The sequence below is a fragment of the Pelmatolapia mariae genome, linkage group LG1 (genome assembly GCF_036321145.2).
Source record: "Pelmatolapia mariae isolate MD_Pm_ZW linkage group LG1, Pm_UMD_F_2, whole genome shotgun sequence".
NCBI lineage: Eukaryota > Metazoa > Chordata > Actinopteri > Cichliformes > Cichlidae > Pelmatolapia > Pelmatolapia mariae.
In genome coordinates this window covers 9028943-9048347 of record NC_086227.1, presented here as the reverse complement: position 1 = coordinate 9048347, position 19405 = coordinate 9028943, and the positions used below count along the sequence as shown (strand labels likewise).

The window sequence follows — 19405 nt, the reverse complement described above, 5'->3', positions numbered from 1 at the left end:
ACGAAATTTAGGGGGAGTGGAGAGCGCAACTCCAACCTATGCTGCCATCTTGGGCGGGCGTACCACGTGACTGGTTTAAGTTTCAATGGTAAAAACATTCTTTAAGCTATAGATTGGAGAAATTAATCCTAGATGCCACTAGATCATTTTGATGTTTGGGTCAAAGTATAGGATAGTATAGGAGGTGCTGCAGATGTAGCTTAGACTTTGGATAAAATGAATCAAGCTTTCACATTCATGGATTTACATCAATTGATCTTAATTGTAAAAATGAGCAATAGACTTTGTTGGTCTAAAACAGTTTTGTGTAGTTTATAATTTATGGATATGGCAGGTTATCCACGAAATGAATGAAAGATAATGAAAATATCTTACATGAAATAAGATACTTCATTACTTTACTTTATTTATCCCAAGGTTGGGCTCACTATTTTTTTTCTTTTCAATAAGGTCTAATTCTGTCAACCAGCCATCCCTTTCTCCTCCATCAGAACGCTGCTTAAGAGGAAAATGACAGGGCTGTTTTCCCTAACAATGAGGTAGGAGCATGGGCCAAGATGGTGGTGCTGGTGGTAGGAATGTGTGTGTGTGTGTGTGTGTGTGGGGGGGGGGGGGGGGGGGTAGTGAGGCCCAAACCTTATTTGATTTATTTAGTATTATTTTTAATATTATTATTTTTTATTAATTTCTCTAAGTAAAAATGATGGAATCCTCTGCTGTCTGCTGTTGGTCATCCTCGGTTCTACTTCCTTATATACAAGGTATGTATTAAGGCACTATTTTAAAAAGCACATTGATATGTAATATCTATATGATGTAGCAATCTTTTCAAACTATTTATCTTGTTGTTATCTCTTGTGGTGTTTATTGTTCCGGTATCAGATATTTAAGGAACACTATCCTAATGATAAAATTGCACCCTGAACGAGAACCAAGCCACCGCATTAATTTGGATGACACACTTAACTTTGGGTAAGAGATATTCAAAATTTGGACACCATTGTCTGGTAATTATAATGTCCCATACTTGCATTTGATTTTTAAGATGTTGTTTTTAGTAGAAGAAACATATGCAGCTTGTGCACACAATGTAGGAAACTTCTGCATCAAAGTAAAGTTAAAATAAAATATTTTTGGAGGTTAATGTTACAGTAGCACTTGTGACAAGCAGACACACTTCTGGAAGAACAGTCTTTAGACAGTTTCACGATTAAAAACAGATGCAGCAAAGTTGACAAGAAAATGCTGAATGGCACAGCAATGCCAGTAACAAACCAGTGTCATTATAATTTGACCAATTACACTTATGCACATGAGAATAGGGGACTGTCTAAAAATGCTTACAATTTCTTAACAGTTCATGAAATAATCTTTTGTTCAAACCCCCAAAGCAACTAGTCTGCACCTTAGGCCCATATTTATCATTTAAATGTTACTCAAATTTATTTTGGTCAAATTGTGTGAGTGCTTACATTTTTTTATGAGCTTGACTCCAGATTAGTCAAAACACTGATAACAGCTGTACAATACTGTTACAAATGAATTAACATCTCTGGTGAACTGTAAGTTAAAGTTGTTTTTAGTTTCTCATATTCATTAGCACATATATAGGGACATGTTCCTGAATTAATTTAAACCAGAATATATAGATTGTGTGTTGATTTGTTTTGTTCTTTTAATCCAGGGCCAGACCATCAGTTCAGACATCCACATCTTGGAATGCTCCTATCATCTGGGAGGGAATGTTTGATCCAAATCTTTTTGATCAAAAGCACATAGAAGAAAAGTCATCAGTGGCCCTTACTGTGTTTGCTGTGGGACGGTCGGTTCCTCCATAAAAATTGTATTCATTGGCTATTATACAGTGGTGCCATCCAGTTAACAAGATGTTTTGTTTAAGATTTAATAGAATGAATAAGAAATGTAGGCATACCTATGCCTGAATCAGTTCAACATGGTGAATTTAAACTGTAAATTCACTAGCCCACATAAGTAACCATGAGATCGTAAGTCTAGTTTTAGTTTATGGGGGGAAATATGCCTTAGACCCCTACAAAAGGGTTGCAAATGCATACGATAAGATCCACAAGCATAAACAAATGTTTACAAATGTGTACAGGGATTTCTGTGTAACTTTTGAGAAGTCACAAATGTGTGCTCCAATTAATACACAAATACATAGCAATTTGATCACACACAAAACTGTTTTAAAATCCAGACATCTAAACCTGAATAAATTTGTGCGTGTCAGGTTATTTGCTGTACATACATCTACAGTTATCATTATTATAATTATTATTATTATTATTATTATTATTATTATAGCCATGTTTAGGTCTTTTCCTGCTTTCTTGCATGTGTTGCACAGTTGGACACAAAGACACATCCAGGCATGCACCCTTCATTTGACTCTTTGTTCTGGAAATAGAGAGATCACACATATGATTGAAATCTTCTGCAAATTTGCCTCCTTCGTTGCTATTGTTTTTAGCTTTCAAAAATGTAATTGGTAATTAGTATCTGGAGTAGTTGACCTTAATGACCCATAACCAATAAACACCAGCTTGCCTTGCTGTTTGTTGGGTGTGGACGATTCAACCTTGGCTCAGATTGAAATAATTACTTTTGGTGCATCAAAGATAGTGAAGAAATATACAAACAGGGTGAGTTTTGTATTGTTTTGCAATAATTTACAAATAAAAAATCATTTGTTTTTCTCTGTCTCTCATTAAGGTACCTGGATGCCTACCTCAAGACTTTCCTCACCTCAGCAGAACAACATTTTATGTTGGGATTACCAGTGACGTATTACGTGTTTACAGACTTACCAGACAAAGTACCAAACATCACACTTGCTTCTCACAGAAACATAAAGGTTATCCAAGTGGAAAAGCACACCAGGTGGCAGGACATCTCTATGATGCGAATGAGGACAATATCAGAAGCTATAGAGTCAGAGATCCGTCACAGATTTCATTATGTTTTCTGTTTTGATGTGGATCAGGAGTTTAAGGGCAGATTTGGGTCTGAGGCACTGGGTGATTCTGTGGCATTGCTCCATGCCCACTATTATAAATTACCAAAAGCCCGGTTTACCTATGACAGAAATCCCAAATCTAAAGCCTTCATGGAAACTGGAGATTTTTACTACCATGCTGCTATCTTTGGAGGACTGTGGCAAAATGTAAAGCATTTGGTAGATGCCTGTTACCTGGGTATCATGGAGGATAAAATAAATAATGTGGAAGCTCTGTGGCATGATGAGAGCCATCTAAACAAGTACTTTTGGATTCATAAACCAAGCAGGCTGCTGTCTCCAGAGTACTGCTGGGACCGGAGCATTTGGGACAAGAAGGAGATACTTGTCACCCGCCTACTGTGGGCACCAAAAAATTATGACACACTTCGTACTGGCTAGATCGAAAATCAAAGTTGGAATTATTTTATAAGCAAGGGGCTAGCTTGTTAAATGTATATATAGGCTTATTTTATGTTGGATTATTTGACACGTGAGCTAGTAGAATAGCTCGTCTTCCTTTTCTGAAAACCCATCTAATCCAGCTAGGTAAATCTAAATGCTTAGGTTTGGAGGACTGTTGTTCCTTTTTCTAATTATATTGCAATATTATATATTATTTTGTAAATATTTTAGGTTGTGACTAAATCTAGAGACTTTAATTGTAACTTGGTGGCTAACAAAGCTGAAAATTCCTAAGCACACCACTGCTTATGTTCTAAAATCTTAAAATACCATAAAGAGAAGCATATCCTCTGACCAGTAGGTTTTTGTGTAATATTTATGGTGTCAAGAAGACAGACAGAAGTGGCCTAAAATCCAGCTTTCGTGGGTGTAATGTAACAAAGAGTGCAGTGACAGAGATTTATGCATGTGCTTTTGCTGATAGTTATTTCTGCTTTAATCAAATCATGAATCTAATCAAAATATGATCAAGAGGTAATAATTTAAAAACTAATTGATTTTATTATGCATGAGCAATCAGAAGAAGTAATTTTTGGGTGTATTGTGATTGATAAATACTGAAGTTCACATATTTACTTATATAAGGAGAGAAAGCAAAGTTAAAATGAAGTAATCAGAATTGAAAACTGTATGTGAAGTACAAAGAGCAATGTATTTCTAATCAAGATGATAAGAAGATGATAAGATGATAAGAAATCAGGCTAAAATTATGCAAACTGAAGTGAATTATGTTGAATAAATGTGACAATTGTAATAACGTAACTTTTACTACAGAGATAAAGTGAGGGAGAGAAAGAACAAGGAGATGTGCTCAACATCAAATGGTTGGAGTGACAAAACACTGGATGATGGCCATGACATGAAGGAAAGGTGAAAAGAAGAAGAGGACTATAAAACCCTTTGCAGATAACAATAAATTACTTAAATAAGACATTCTATCTGCAATTAAAGGTAATTTTGTAGATATTCCCTTTTTTGGATTGTTTTAAAATTCTTTTTTAAAAACTACTTTTTAAGTAATTTTGCAGCAGTCATGAAAGAATGGGGTATAATAAGCATACTGGTGTTTTGGAGAAAGTGACTATTGAAGATCAATTGGAGTTCTCTCCATCGATAGTATTGAAAGTAGCTGTATGTAATGATGTGTCTGTGAGATGGTTGTAAATATTTTCTTCTCTAGTGGCTAAAATTGTATTTGTGAAGACATTCATTAGGTCATTTCTAGTTAAGGTTAAAGGAACGATTTGCTCAACAGAGCTGAGCTTAGCTACAGATAGCGAAGAGAAACATTGATGAGTTTTTTTGTATTTTCTTCAGCCAGATTTCCAGTATGGAAATCTTTTTGTACACTGAAAAAAAAAAAGGGATTGGTGAGCTCTTGGATTTACGTAAGCATCTTGCGCGTATTTAACACAAGTGCCTCATGCTTTAAAGTTAAGTGTAACTATATAGTGTAGAAACTACATGATATGCAGAGAGGCTAGATTAAATTGTTCATATCATGTTCAAGTGAAGTAAGTCAATAACTTACTGCGACACTGCATGGGATTTCAGTCTTACGCGCTTTGGATCTTGGTTTTAGGAAGGCATCCATCTCAGTGAAGTCGAGCAGCCGCCTCTACTTTTTTTGGTATACCGAAAAAAGTAAATTGGGTGGTTGTTACATTAAAAAAGTCTAACTTGTAATTTGAACACAATAATTTCATGTTTCTATGAACGTAATTAAATCATGAAAGATCTGTACGAAATTCAGCAACTTAATTTGTTCTTGTTGAGATGACATGATACAATCTAGTAAGTGTGGTTAGTTGCTGAACTCATGAAATTCACAAGATCGCACGAGATGTCAAACTGCAGGAAAATCACTGGAGTTATAAGAGGCAGACACACACACACACACCACGCGTATGCTATTGCTATTTATTGTGGTTTAACCTGTCAAGGACAAAAACGTACAAAAAATTCTGCATCAAGCCTTAAAATCATAGCTTTCCTACTTTTGTTAAGTCTGGATTGGTGGCATGGTAGTTAGTGCTGTTGCTTCACAGTAAGAAGATCCTGGGTTCAAATCCACAATCTGGCTAGTTTGCACTGGGTTCTCTCTGGGTATTCTGGTTTCTTCCCACAGTTAAAAGTCATGCAGTTAGGTTAGGTTTATTGGTGATTCTACATTACCTGTCAATGTAAGTGCAAATGGTTGTTTGTGATAGACTTGTGAGCTGTCCAGGGTGTACCCTGCCTTGTAACCTATCACTTCAGGGTTATTTCCCAGCCCCCCTGCAACCAGGATCAAGATAGGAGGATGGTAGTTGTTGTAGATCCATTCAATTTTTATGGTAACCAGACTCTAGACTTTGTTGAACATTATGTAATATGAAGACAACATGTAGTATTTAAGTGACCAAGTAGTATTGGGGTAAAAGTTATTGAATAGTTTTGAAATAAAATCACAAAATTGTGAAGGATTACAATATTCCAAGAGCTCAACTTACTTCATCTAAACATGTTTCAATCGCATTTTATGAACACAAAATGCACAGGTTTATTGAATATGAAAAAGTTGTGTTGATTTAACTCAGTTGTTTAAGTTTCTGCCAAAGCAAAACATTTGTGTGCAACCAATGTCCACTATTGAATCAAGTAAATCCAACATGGGCTTTTTTTCAGTGTACCATTCTCCTTGTGTGTACACCGAGGAAAATGGTACAAAAAGGAGGACTGTTGTTTTGTTTGAATCAGGGTCAAACAAAAAATAAATTAAAACAAAAGAATACAACAACAAGGTGAATAATACAGTGATGTAGTACAACTCCATATGTGTCTGGTTGAGAATGCTTAAGTTTGATCATATAGCCACTACTATAATTCTAAAGCAAAGAGAAGTGAAGCTACAGTATGTCAAATATAAGAATAATGACATCAAAGCCCCCTAAATTTCTTTATCAACTCTACAACAAGTCAAGGGGAGCAATAAAAGACAAAGACATGTTCATATAATAACGTGTCTTATACGTAAATGACATGTGGTTACATTAGAAATATACTAATACACAAACTTCCAAAACTAACTAAAATATTACTTAATACCACTATACCACTCTATATCTCTACACCTCTTATAGAGCTACTGTAACCTGAACCTATTGTTTTCATTGCAGGTGTGTTTGTCTAGTTGTAATTGCATCTGAGTGTGTCTTTTTTGCTATCTTTTGTTGCAATGTTTTTTCACCCATCCCATTCTAAAGGCACCTAAGCAAGCTGAGACGCACCTCTGTCAGGGATGAGGTGACTAAGACCCCGGTGGCAATGTTAAACACAAGATCGCTGGTGAATAAAACCTTCATCCTAAATGATCTTTTTCTCACCCTGCACCTTGATGTTTTGTTCCTGACTGAAACTTGGATTTGCCCCGGTGAGCTTTTCTCCTTCTCTGAACTCCTTCCCCCTGACTGTGTTTTTTTCAGCTCACCGAGACCTTCAGGGAAGGGTGGAGGCATAGCCAGTTTTTTAAAAATAAACTTAAATTTCAGCGACTGCCTTCTCCTACTTTCTCTAGCTTTGAGGCTCAATTATTGGAACTGACTGGCCCCCTATGACTCTCTGCGCTGTGATTTATCGGCCACCCAAATACAATAAATCTTTTATTTCCAAATTTGCAAATTTTCTAGCTTCTCTTTTTTAAAATTATGACCATGCTCTTATTTCTGGTGATTTTAATATACATATCTGCTGCAAGGGGCCTCCTTAGCCAACGATTTCCTTGTTTTAACTGACTCTTTTAACCTTACACAATGGGTGAGTGCAAGTGCGTGTAAAAGGCCATATGCTGGATCTGGTCTTTTCATATGGCCTGGATATTAGCATTAAGGACATTTACAATGTTGGCATCTCTGATCATTTTCTGGTTACGTTTAATGCCGACTTAGGTGTAACACATATGAACACTGCTAATCTCGGTCGCCCTGTACATGTAATCAACTCTGAGACTGTGGTTAATTTCACTGCTGTCTTTCTAAACTCTCTCTGCCTTGATTCTGATATGATGGACCCCAAGTGTTGTACTCCCTCCTCGGCTGATGAAGTTATGAATGCTATGTTATCCACATGCTCCACCACCTTGGACCTAGTGGCCCCCGTAAAGATGAAGCGTCTTAGATCCTCCCCTCAACCCTGGTTAAATGTCTATACGAGAGTTATGTCATATTTGTCGTCAATCTGAGAAGAGGTGGAAAAAAGATAAGCTTCAGGTATCCCTTGACATTTTACATAGCAGCCGCACTACATATCAGGACGCTGCTTAGACTTCTAAAGCATTTTTTTTTTTGGTCCGACATCATCACGACTAATAGCCATAACCCCCGGATCCTGTTTAAATTTTTCAATTCTGCTATCAATCCTTGCCCTGATAAACTAGACTTTGCCTCCCCAGCTCGCTATGAACAATTTTTACATTTTTTTACGAGGAAGATTTCACTTATAAAAACCTCACTCACACATCTTTCTGTGGTGAATCATCTTCCTCCTGGAGGATCTCCGTCCAACTTCTACCAGTTTGAACCAATCTCACTTTTTACTTTTAAAAGCATAATTGATCAACTGAGAAGTTCAAACTCAGGCTCATGATTTCCTCCCATCCCGGATTTTAAAGGATGGGTTCGATTTAATTGGGCCTCATTTCTTATCATTGATTAACTTATCACTACTCGCGGGCCATGTCCCATCTGCATTTAAACACGCAGTGGTGCAACCTGTCCTAAAGAAAACTAGCCTCGACCATACTGACCTTGCGAATTATAGGCCAATCTCTAAACCTCCGTTTTTATATAAAATATTAGAGAGAACTGTCCCCTTGCAACTACAGGCCTACTTAAACGCAAATAGCATTAGTGACAAATTTCAGTCAGTTTTAAACCTCACCACAGCACCGAAACGGCACTGCTGAGGGTTTTCAATGATCTTCTTTTACTGAATTAGGTTGCCCTGCCGTTTTAATTTTATTGGATCTGTCCGCAGCTTTTGATATGGTAGACAAGGGGTCACTAACAGGCGGACCAGGGTCCGACTCCGGACCCAGACGCCATCCTATATGGACCCGGACCTATAGTTAACAAAATATTAAATTATATTTAATTGTGACGGGGCGATTCAATTTTAAGCGGTAACGTTACATTGTATTAGACCAGGGAACATACAAACCAATTGTGTGCGAGTTAAGCCACTCACGTGACACTACTTAGCCAATCAAATCTGTGCATTCAAGGCGATCGCAACGCTGAATGCAGACACAGACAGACAGAGGAAAGAGACGGTGAGAGGTAAATGACAAGCGAGACGATTAACGATACAGGGAGACAAGACGTGAGTGGGAGTCACAAGAGGTAAAACAACTATGGAGCTTTCAAAAAAGAGAAAAGTAGACACCGAAAATAGAACTTTCAAGACTGAATGGACCGACGCATATACAAACCAGTGTGTCTCATATATTCAGAAACCGTGGCACTGATTAAAAGTGGCAATGTCAAACGCCACTATGAGACAAAGCACAAAGCCTTTGAACAGTCATACCCACCCAAGTCTGAACTCAGGTCCCAGAAAATTAGCAGTCTCAGAGCCCAATATGATCAATCCACAAGGATCTTAACCAGTTCTTTCACCGCCCAACAACGTGCTCATGAATGTTCCCTCAGAGTTGCTTGGATTTTAGGTCAACACAAAAAGCCCTTTACAGATGCAGGTGTTGTCAAAGAGTGCATGAGTGCAGTAGCAGAAACATTACTTGAGGGTAAACAAAAAGAAGAGCTTTGTGACAAAATAAAGCAAATACCTATGTCAGCATCAACAGCCACAAAGAGAAGTGAAATATTAGCTCAGGATGTGCTGTCCCAGCTGGAAGAAGCTATACATAAGACACCATGTGTAGGCTTGGCTGTAGATGAGTCCACTGATGTGTCTGACAATGCTCAGCTGTTAGTTTATGTAAGGTTCTTAAAAAACAATAAGAAAGAGTTCTGTGAAGACCTGCTAGGTGTAACTTCCCTTCAGAGCACTACAAGAGGAGAGGATATTTACCTGGCCATTAAGGAAATGTTAACAAAGCGAGGAATAGAGCCAAACCAAGTGGTTTCAATAATCACAGATGGAGCCCCTGCTATGATGGGGAGAGAGAAAGGAGCTGTAGCAAGAATGAAAGAGGACAATCCTGAGCTAATCTCTTACCATTGCATTATTCATCAGTCTGTCTTATGCTCCACCCTGTCAGATGAGTATGCTGAGGTGATGAAAACAATGATGAAAATGATAAATTTTCTCAGGGCATCTTCTTCTTGTCAGCATTGCATGCTCAGGGAATTTCTCAGAGAAGTTGACGCACACGCTGATGATCTTCTGCTTCACAACAATGTGAGATGGCTTAGCAAAGGCAGGGTATTGGAGTGATTTTGGTCAATCAGAAGTGAAGTAGCAGCTTTCTTGGAAGAGCTGGAAAGTCAGAAAGCAACAAACTTTTCTCTCTTTTTAAATGATGGGAAAAACATGGATACTGTGGCCTTTTTGGTTGATATCACTTCACACCTGAATGAACTGAATTTGAAGCTGCAGGGCAAGGACAATTCAATTTGTGAACTGATGACAGCTGTCTGCTTCTTTCAGAGGAAACTTGAAGTGTTCAAAGAAGACCTGCAAGGAGACTATGCACACTTCCCAACAGTGAAGGAACAGGTTCAGGGACAGCGAGATGTGTCCTCTTTTGTTGACTTTGTTGATAAGCTGATTGAAAACTTCAGCAAACGTTTTGATAGCTTCAGCTTTGGACAGCAGCTCACCATGTTCATAAAGAACCCATTTCTCATCACTGATGTCAGAGGGTTCTCAAAGGAAGTCATACAGCACTTCAAGTGGGCAAATGCTGGGCCTCTTCCAATGCAGCTGGTTGATCTCCAAGCAGATGTGACCCTTAAAGAGCAGTTCGGAAGAACTGAACCTGCCACTTTCTGGCTCCAAATGGTCTCTGAGACAGCTTTCCCAAATCTGAGGAAAGTAGCCCAGTACATCTTGACCATGTTTGGCTCCACATACAGCTGTGAGGCAGCTTTCTCCACAACAAACATAATAAAAACTAAGTATCGTTCCAGGCTCACCAATGAGCACCTACACATGTGTATGAGAATGGCCCTGACACCATTCCAGTCCAGATTTAAAATCCTAGTTGAGCAAACTAAAGCTCAATTCTCTCACTGAACAACAGAAAGTGGGGAAGTGGAATATAAGGGGGTGAAAGAAAGAGAAACTGTAAAATTGTTAAGCTGTTTTGATGTTATCTGTTGAAAATGTATTGAGACTGTTAAGTCGAGATGTAAAGGGAAAGAAAAAGGGACACTCAAGCTGCTGCTATTTTTTTTCTGAAATTAACCACTTTGTTTTAAGATGCACAATTTTGCCATTTTATTTATTTTCTCTACTTCATTTTATTTTTATTTTATTTTATTTTTTTTGCCTGTCCCATTTGGTTCTTTATCCGTCAGAATTGTTGTCTGAAGACCAACAAGGATACCAAATGGATTTATTTTGCCAAATGGATCATCACAGCCTTGCCGTATTGGTCCATTTGATCAACCTTTGTTGTTATTATTTATTTTATTTTATTTTCAGTTGTTACAGACGGGACAGACATGACTGGGGGATAGGAAAGGGAGAAAGAAAGACAAAGGAAAAGAAAAACAGAAGGGAAGAGGGACAGTGAGAAAGGGCACTTAAAAAGAGAAAGAAAAAAAATCTCCTGGATCACCTGTTGAGAGAAAAAGAAGAGAAAACAAGCAAAAGAAAAAACAAAGCAACATACTAAACACAACACCATCGCATTAATCTAGCTAAGTGTAAACAGCAGTAAATACTAAATATTGAATGTTGTTGTGCAGCACGCAGGACAGACAGCGCACAATGTGCTTTGAAGTAGCAGCCAAGAAAGGTGTAGTTTATGTCTATGAACAGTGAACACCCATGTGCACACCTGTGTGGATCAGCGCGCTTGTATTCAAAAGGTTTCCCCATGTAACGGTCTGCTAGAGGGTGTAGAGGGTCATAGCCCCGTCCCCCAGGGCATGAAGCAGGCATGGAGGAGATCCAGGCTCCAGACATCCAGAGGCCCCAGAGTGCAAGAGCCCAAAGAGGACCACCGGAGGGGCATCCGTGCCACCCTCCTGGGAAGAGCTGAGGAGATCTCCAGACGAGGGGTCACCCAGTAGCCACAGAGCAGAAGCCAGAGGGGGCTGCACTGGCGTACCCGCCGGCCCTGCCGGCAGCCAGCTGTGCCAGAGTGAACCGAGCCGCAGGCCCAGAGGCCGGAGGCCTGAGGGCACCCCACGCCCCGGAAGAGGCCTTCTCTCTACTTCATTTTAAACAGCAGCCCTGTATCTAATGTAGGCCTACTGTGTGTTTCAGTGTTAACAATAAATTTTGTTGAAATGTTTTTAACTTGTATTTTCATTGATTTGACAGTCTATTGTTCATACGTTCAGATATTGTTTTTTTTTTTCTTTTTAAAAAAAAGGCTGCTTCTCTATCAAAATCATAACACAAGTTAGACATTATGATGTCCCGGACCTCTGCTTGAGAAGATTTTCTCCAACTGGACCTCCTCAAATTTTAGTTTAATACCCCTGTGGTAGACCATAAAATTCTTTTAGAAAGACTGAAACATGTTATAGGCATCAAGGATTCCGCCCTTAATTGGTTTAAATCGTACCTCTCGGGCAGGACTTTTTCTGTCATGATGGGTTGCTACTCGTCTGCCGCTGCCCCTCTTTGTTGTGGAGTACCGAAGGGTCTGTGCTGGGCCCTCTACTGTTTGCCTTGTACATGTTACCCCTGGGTTCTGCCTTTGACAAGTGTCAAATCTCCTACCACTGTTGCTGACGAAATTCAATTTTTTTTCCCAATTCTGATGAACTGCCAGCCTTACTGAATCATTTGTCTGACTGCTTGAAAGAGGTTACCGAGTGGCTGTCAGCCAATTCTCTCATTTTAAATGAGAAGAAAGAGATCACCTGAGATTATGGTGTTTGATAGTCACACTCCACAAGATCAGCTAGCTGCCCGATTTGGTCCCTTTGCTTGCTTTCTTACAGATACTGTAAGTAATCTAGGTGTTTTCCTGAATAGTTCATTTAAGCTGGATAAACAGGTTTCCTCTGTGGTTAAATCTGGCTTCTTCCAATTGCGCCAAATTTCCAAGGTCAAACGTTTAATACCGTACAGAGATCTTGAAAAACTTATGTGGCCCGGTCATGGGGAATGAGACAGGACACAGGAAATACTCTTTTGTGTACAGAAACATACAGAGTTATGCAAAGTGAATAACAGTATAAACTTAACAACTTTGAAATCTGTCAGGACACTGTCACTACTCACGCCAACCCGCTCTTCAGTCCCTCTCACAGCACGAGACCATTAAACATACACCCGTCGCGCGTTAAGAACTCTACAGAAATGGTCACAAACATGGAGTCATCGCTAAAGAAACTTAGCTAATTACAGTCTACTACAACACTGGTGACAATAGTTTGCAGTATGCTATACTTTTCAGCACATTTACCTCTCGTGTAGCTAGCCACAGAATCGTTTGCAGCCTCTGACTCTCCAGTGCTCCCGCTCACAGCGCTCAGTGTGACGCAAACTTGAGTGCATGCGTGCTCTGGCTTACGGTGGCTCTTAAAGGGACAGTATACCCCCAAAACGCGAGGTCTAGTCATCACCATGACAACCCTACAACAGACCTCTGGTAGACAGGCAACCAGTCAAAACCACAATCCCCTCTTTTTAAACCCTTTCCATGCGTAGTATTATTTCACTTGGCTACATTCTCCCCTGCTACGAGTCAACGTCCTCGGTGACCCCCTGCTCATCCACCATTCCCCTGAGTTTGGTGGTGTAGAGAACCACACCGGCTAACACCTGGGAGAGTACATCTGGACTGAAGGATACTGCATTGCATGCTGACCTAGGTAGATTAAATGGGTTTGTGTGGACCCCTGCAGTTTCTCTCCTACTCCTGCGTGTAGTAGGTGTGGGTGGACCTGCCTCCGCTTTCTCTTTTTTCCCTTTCCTAGGAGCTGGAACAGGTTTTGCCACCGGTTCTTCCCTGGAGAATCCAATGCTTCCTGGTCCAGGTGGAAGGTAAGCTGTTGGCTCCACCTCAAGGTCATCAGGGTTGTCGCTGCTCTCCTGCTCTAGTAGATCCTCCACCATATTTTCAGTTCCATTCTCCAACTGGTTTCCAGGCTCGTCGACCGTCGGAACCAAGTTCCCAGGTCCCTGAGTCACTGGCAGCTCCATTGGGTACTGGACCTCCTCCATCAAGGCAAACTCTGGGTGCTCAAACTCAGTGTCAGACTCTTGGTGCTCATCTGCAGAACTGACTTCCTGGTCACGTAGCCTTGGCTTGGGTGCAGGTATAGACCCCATGCATGGCCTCAAGTTAGATCTGTGGACTCTTTTCACCGGCCCTCCTTCTAGTGGCACTACTGTGTATGTTGTCCCTTGGATATCAACCACTTTATACACAGGGGCTGCCCAGGCATCTTGAATTTTATTCCTTCCTGGTGGTCGGTAACGGAGATACACGAACTGTCCGATGTCAACAGGTGGACAGAACACCTTTCCTTGCTGCTGAACCACTCTCTCTGCAGCCTATATAGTAACCATTGTCCTTAATGTAAATATTTAAGAAAAATTGTGTATGTTTCTGTTCTGTGTCCTGTGTACTGTTTGTTTGTATATGTGTCTTTTTGCTGCTGTTACAACCAAATTTCCCCTTGTGGGACAATTAAAGGATTATTCTATTCTATTCTATTCTATTCTATTCTATTCTATTCTATTCTTCCGTTCGGCAAATTCTCTGGCTCTGGCATGTGCATCCTGGAGACGCTCCTGGTGCACTGCTAACCAGTCCAGTTTGTCATCCTTCACTTCCTCCCGGCCCAACAATGCATCAACGGGTAGATGTGGGTGGACCCCAAACAGCAGGTAATGGGGCGAATACCCTGTGGTCGAGTGCGGCGTGACATTGTAAGCATACACCAGCTCTGACAGATGCTCGGGCCAGTGCCGCTTCTTCTCGGGGGGAAGTGTACGCAAGAGGCTGTGCAAAGTCCTGTTGAACCTCTCACAATGTGGGTTACCCTGAGGGTGGTGGGGTGTTGTACGAGTTTTCTTTACTCCATACAGTTTGCATAACTCAGCAATCACTGCGCTTTCAAAATTCCTGCCTTGGTCTGAGTGCAGGCGCTCTGGTACCCCAAATTTCATGAACCACTCTTTCAGGTTAATCTTAGCTGTGGTATCTGCTTTTTGATCTCGTGTGGCAAATGCCTGACTGAACTTGGTGAACACGTCAGTTATTACAAGAACGTTTTCACGACCATCCGTAGCCCGCTCAAGGGTGGCGAAATCAACAGCAACAACTTCAAGTGGGCGGGTAGCTAAAAATGGAGCGTGGGGTGCCTGAACTTTGGGTTGAGGCATCTTTGTTAACACACACCTCTGACATTTCTTCACCCAGTGCTCAACATCTTCAAACATGCCCCCCCAGAAACATCTTTGTTTCAACAATCCCAGTGTACGTTCGATTCCTTGGTGTCCCATGTGATCATGCACACTCCTGAGCACTTTTTCTTTAAGGCAGGCAGGTAGTAGCAGCTGATGGCACTGTCTAAGGTGAGCATCCTCAATCACACGGTATAGCAATCCATCTTTTTCTCTGATCCGAGGCCACTGCTTCAGTAGAGAACGTACTGGTTTAGACAGACCCCCTCTCTCTCTGTAGGTAGGTCTCTTCTGTCTGCACCAAAACTCTCTCAAGACACCAATTGTTGGGTCTGACACTTGAAAGCGATAGAGTTCTGCATTGGAGTAACCAGGCATCGTTGGGGTGTTGCCCAGCACAGCCTCACTGACTGCTTCCTCACCTGGTTCGGAGGCCTGCAGCAGTCTGATCCTACAAGCCTCAACTCCAGCCATGACAAGATCTGAGCCTAGAGTTGTACCTGCCCTTAGCACATTACATATGGCTATAGAGCCATCATATTCTGCATCCTCACTGTCAGGTTCTGCCGTGTCAACTGTCGGTTGCCGAGAGAGGGCATCAGCGGCAGTGTTGCAGCGGCCAGGGCGATACTTGACATCAAAGTCAAACACAGACAGCTGAGCTACCCACCTCTGTTGAATGGCTCCTAAATTAGCAGTGGGCAGGTGACACAGGGGATTGTTATCCGTTATGATTGTGAACTTGGACCCCAGCAGACTCCTAAACTTCTCTGTGACTGCCCACTTTAATGTTAGGAGTTCGAGCTTCATGCTGCTAAAGTTTTGATCATTCTTCTCAGCCCCTCTGAGCCTCCTACTAGCATAAGCTATGACTTTATTCCTTCCCCCCTGCTTCTGGGACAGAATAGCGCCTAATCCAAGACTGCTGGCATCTGTTTCCAGTGTGAAAGGGAGACTGAAGTCAGCATAGCCTAGAACGGGGGCACTAGTCAACTTTTCCTTAAGCAACTCAAAAGCTTGTAAGCATTGTGGTGTCCAGGCTGAAGCAAAAAGCTGTTTAGCCCTGACAGGACTTATTTCCTTAACACAGACGTTCACTACATCATGGAGTGGCCCCGCAGTTTGGGAAAAGCCCTCAATGAATCTCCTATAGTAGCTGCAAAATCCTAAAAAGGATCTTAGCTCTTTCACAGTACTAGGGATGGGCCATTTTGCCACAGCGCTTATCTTGTCAGGATCCGTGCTTATTCCCTGAGCCGACACTTCATGACCGAGAAACTTGACCTTGGGCTGGAGGAAATGGCACTTTTCAACCTTAACCTTCAGCCCCGTATCCCTCAGTCTTTTCAAAACAGTCTCCAGTCTCACAATGTGATCCTGGAATGTTGTTGAAAACACAAGCAGATCATCCAAGTAGATCAACACAATCTGAAAGACCAAATCACTCATTGTGGCCTGCATAAGACGCTGAAAGGTCGCGGGGGCATTACATAGCCCGAAAGGCATCCTCAAGTATTCATACAGGCCAAATGGTGTGGTAAATGCTGTTTTGTCTCTGTCCTTCTCATGTACCGCTACCTGATGGTAGCCACTGGCAAGATCTATGGTTGAGAAGAACTCTGCACCACTCAAGGCATCCAGGCTCTCCTCAATCCGAGGGAGTGGAAACGCATCACGCCTGGTCTTTGCATTTAGTCTGCAGTAGTCTACACACAGTCTAAGACTCCCATCTGACTTGCGTACCAGAACAACTGGTGAAGCATAGGAACTCGAACTCTCCTGAATCACCCCCTTTCTCAACAGTTCAGAAATGTGCTCCCTGACCTCTTTGTACTGATTTGGTGGAATGCGCCTGTATGGCTGAGAAACCGGGACTTCATCTACAACAGGAATTTCATGCTTCACACGATCAGTGTACCCCAAATCCTCATCATGAAGTGCAAAAACATCCGCATACCTTTTCAAAAGAGTTCTGACCTCGACCCGTTGTTCCGGTGTGCCACCTATGTGTAATCTTCCCAAGAAGTCCTGTACGCAGCTGTTGGCCCCCTGACAGTCCTTTTGGTTAAGAGTCACCTCCTCATGGTTGGCAGATATGCGCTCAAATTTCACCTCGCATGGGTCACCCTCAATGCAGAGGCCAGGACTAATGATGCCTAGTCTAGCCTTGGGTGGAAGCCAAACATCCTCTTGTGAGATGTTCATCACCTGTACTGGGAATACCAGGCTGTTAGTTGACACCAGGGTTGGGATCACCAGTAAGCCACCTGGGAGCTGAACATTCCCTGGTTCAACCAACGCGCTACCAAACTGCTTGCCATGGCCCCTTGCATAGACAGTGGTCAGGGATGAGGCAGGCACCCGCACTTTGTGTTTGCTTGCAACACGGGCAGTAGACACCTTTTCCACCAGCTCAGCAGCTTGTACGCAGTGGCAGGCCTTCCTCCAGCTGGACTCCAGCTCTCCCCCTAGAGTGGTGTCAAACTCTGAGAGTACTAACTGTCTGCATCGTTTTGCAATGTTCATCCCTATAATGCCATGAGGTGACGAATCCAACCATTTGGGATTGTCTCTTTCTGCTTTATCATCTTTGATTATGAGAAAACCACATTCTGGTATAGTGAGCCCCATAACCTGTACATCTAACTCTACATAGCCTAAAAAGGGCAGCGGCAACTGGTTGGCTACTGTGATTTTAAGCCACTTGGCAGTACAGTGCATATCTTCATCTTCTCCCTGGAGATGATTTCTGAAAAAGCTTTCTGTCAAAGTGCTTACATTACTTCCTGTGTCTAGTAGACATCTAAGGGATACACCACCTATCTGGATATCTACTTCAGGGCACTGACCTACAGCATGTTCTAGAAAATGTTCCTTGGTTAGAGCTTCCTTTGAGCCTTCTGACTTGCCTCGCATTGCCCGGCTCATAGCAATGGAGGGTTCCCGTTTCCCGTTAGCGGTGTACTGGGCATGGTTGCAGACTGGCTCGTAGTTTGTCGGGGTGCATTACAGTGTCTGGCCATATGTCCCACCCCTTCACATCGGAGACAAATGGGCTGACCCTCTCTAGTGTACTTAGGCTTGGGCTTAGCTTTAACACCTCTACTGTCTTCAGAACTGGCAGTCTGTGTTGCGAGCTCCCTCACTGCATTAGTTAACTCCCCTATTGCCTTACCCTGTTGTGTGATTATTTTAACCATATCTTGCAGAGCCATGGTAAAGTCTGTCTGTACATCACTTGTGGAGGATGTCTTTTCACAGCTTTCATCTGGCCTGTCACTCACTATATTTCTATGTCTTGCTACATTAGTGCTGCGTGGACGATCTTCCATAGTCCACATGATTGCCTCCTCTCTAACATCAAAGAGACTACACTCAGGCTTCTCCCTAGTGAGCCTACGTAGTTCACGCCGAAGATTTGGGGCATGCACACCTTCAATGAACTGATCCCGAAGTGCCAGCGGTGTGTTAGGTACTACATTGGGGGACTGTTGTATTGCAGCATTGAGCAACTGAGAGAGTGCATGTGAATAATCTCGTAGGTCTTCCCCATCTAGTTGGCGGCGTGCATAGAAAGCATGCAAGAGCTGTGGTGTGGTGCGCTTCTCTCTAAATGCATCCCTCAAATATGAAAAGAGATCACTCGGTTGCTTCAAATGGCCTGCCATACGTAACTTAACTTCCTCTAGGGCAGACCCTTTCAGCTGTGAGAGGATAAAGTCGGTTTGATCCTCTCCACGCAGACCCCTAGTTCTTATTGCTCTTTCCACCTCTTCTATGAATTCATCAACAGAGTAAGCATCTTTTGCTGTTTCCCCACTAAAAGGTACAATCACCTTTTCTCTTGGAATGTACACAACAGATCTGGTTGGAACATTACCCATGTTAGCAATACTAGACATAACAGCATCATGTTTCCTACTCAGTTCGTTAATCTGTGTTTGCAGCTGCACCAACGGGTTACCTGCACTGTCAAACAAAGAGGCAGCTTGACTGTCTTCAGTGGGGATAGCTGCGGCCCCTGAAGGACCTTCCCCCTCGTCCTCTTGTGACATACTGCAATGTCTCTGAGTCTTTACTGCAGCAGATTCCCACAGTCACTTGTAGATGAGATTCACCAGTCCAAAATCTCTGTCAGGCGCCCTGCTTGTCCAACGGCTGAAGCAGGCTCCTGTTGTACCAACTGCCACTGCACAGAACCACCTCAGGATATCCACACTGCAGTTGCCGCCCTCTGGGAAGGACTGGGATCTTCTCAGCCACTACTGTTGTCTATAAAGCCCCACTCACTGTGTCTCTCTATACTAAAACTCAAAACTAAACTGAGAATCCCACTTCTGACACCAAACTATGTGGCCCGGTCATGGGGAATGAGACAGGACACAG

At 42.1% G+C, this 19405-nt stretch overlaps 1 protein-coding gene across 1 annotated transcript; it reads left to right on the top strand.

Annotated features, from left to right (window-relative positions):
- The first annotated feature begins 904 nt into the window (after positions 1–904).
- On the top strand, positions 905–3418 carry LOC134630399 (alpha-1,3-galactosyltransferase 2-like). The gene is made up of 3 exons (XM_063478071.1): positions 905–972; positions 1685–1822; positions 2734–3418. The coding sequence occupies exons 1-3, from the start codon at positions 905–907 to the stop codon at positions 3416–3418; spliced, it is 891 nt and encodes a 296-aa protein (XP_063334141.1).
- The last annotated feature ends 15987 nt before the right edge of the window (positions 3419–19405 follow it).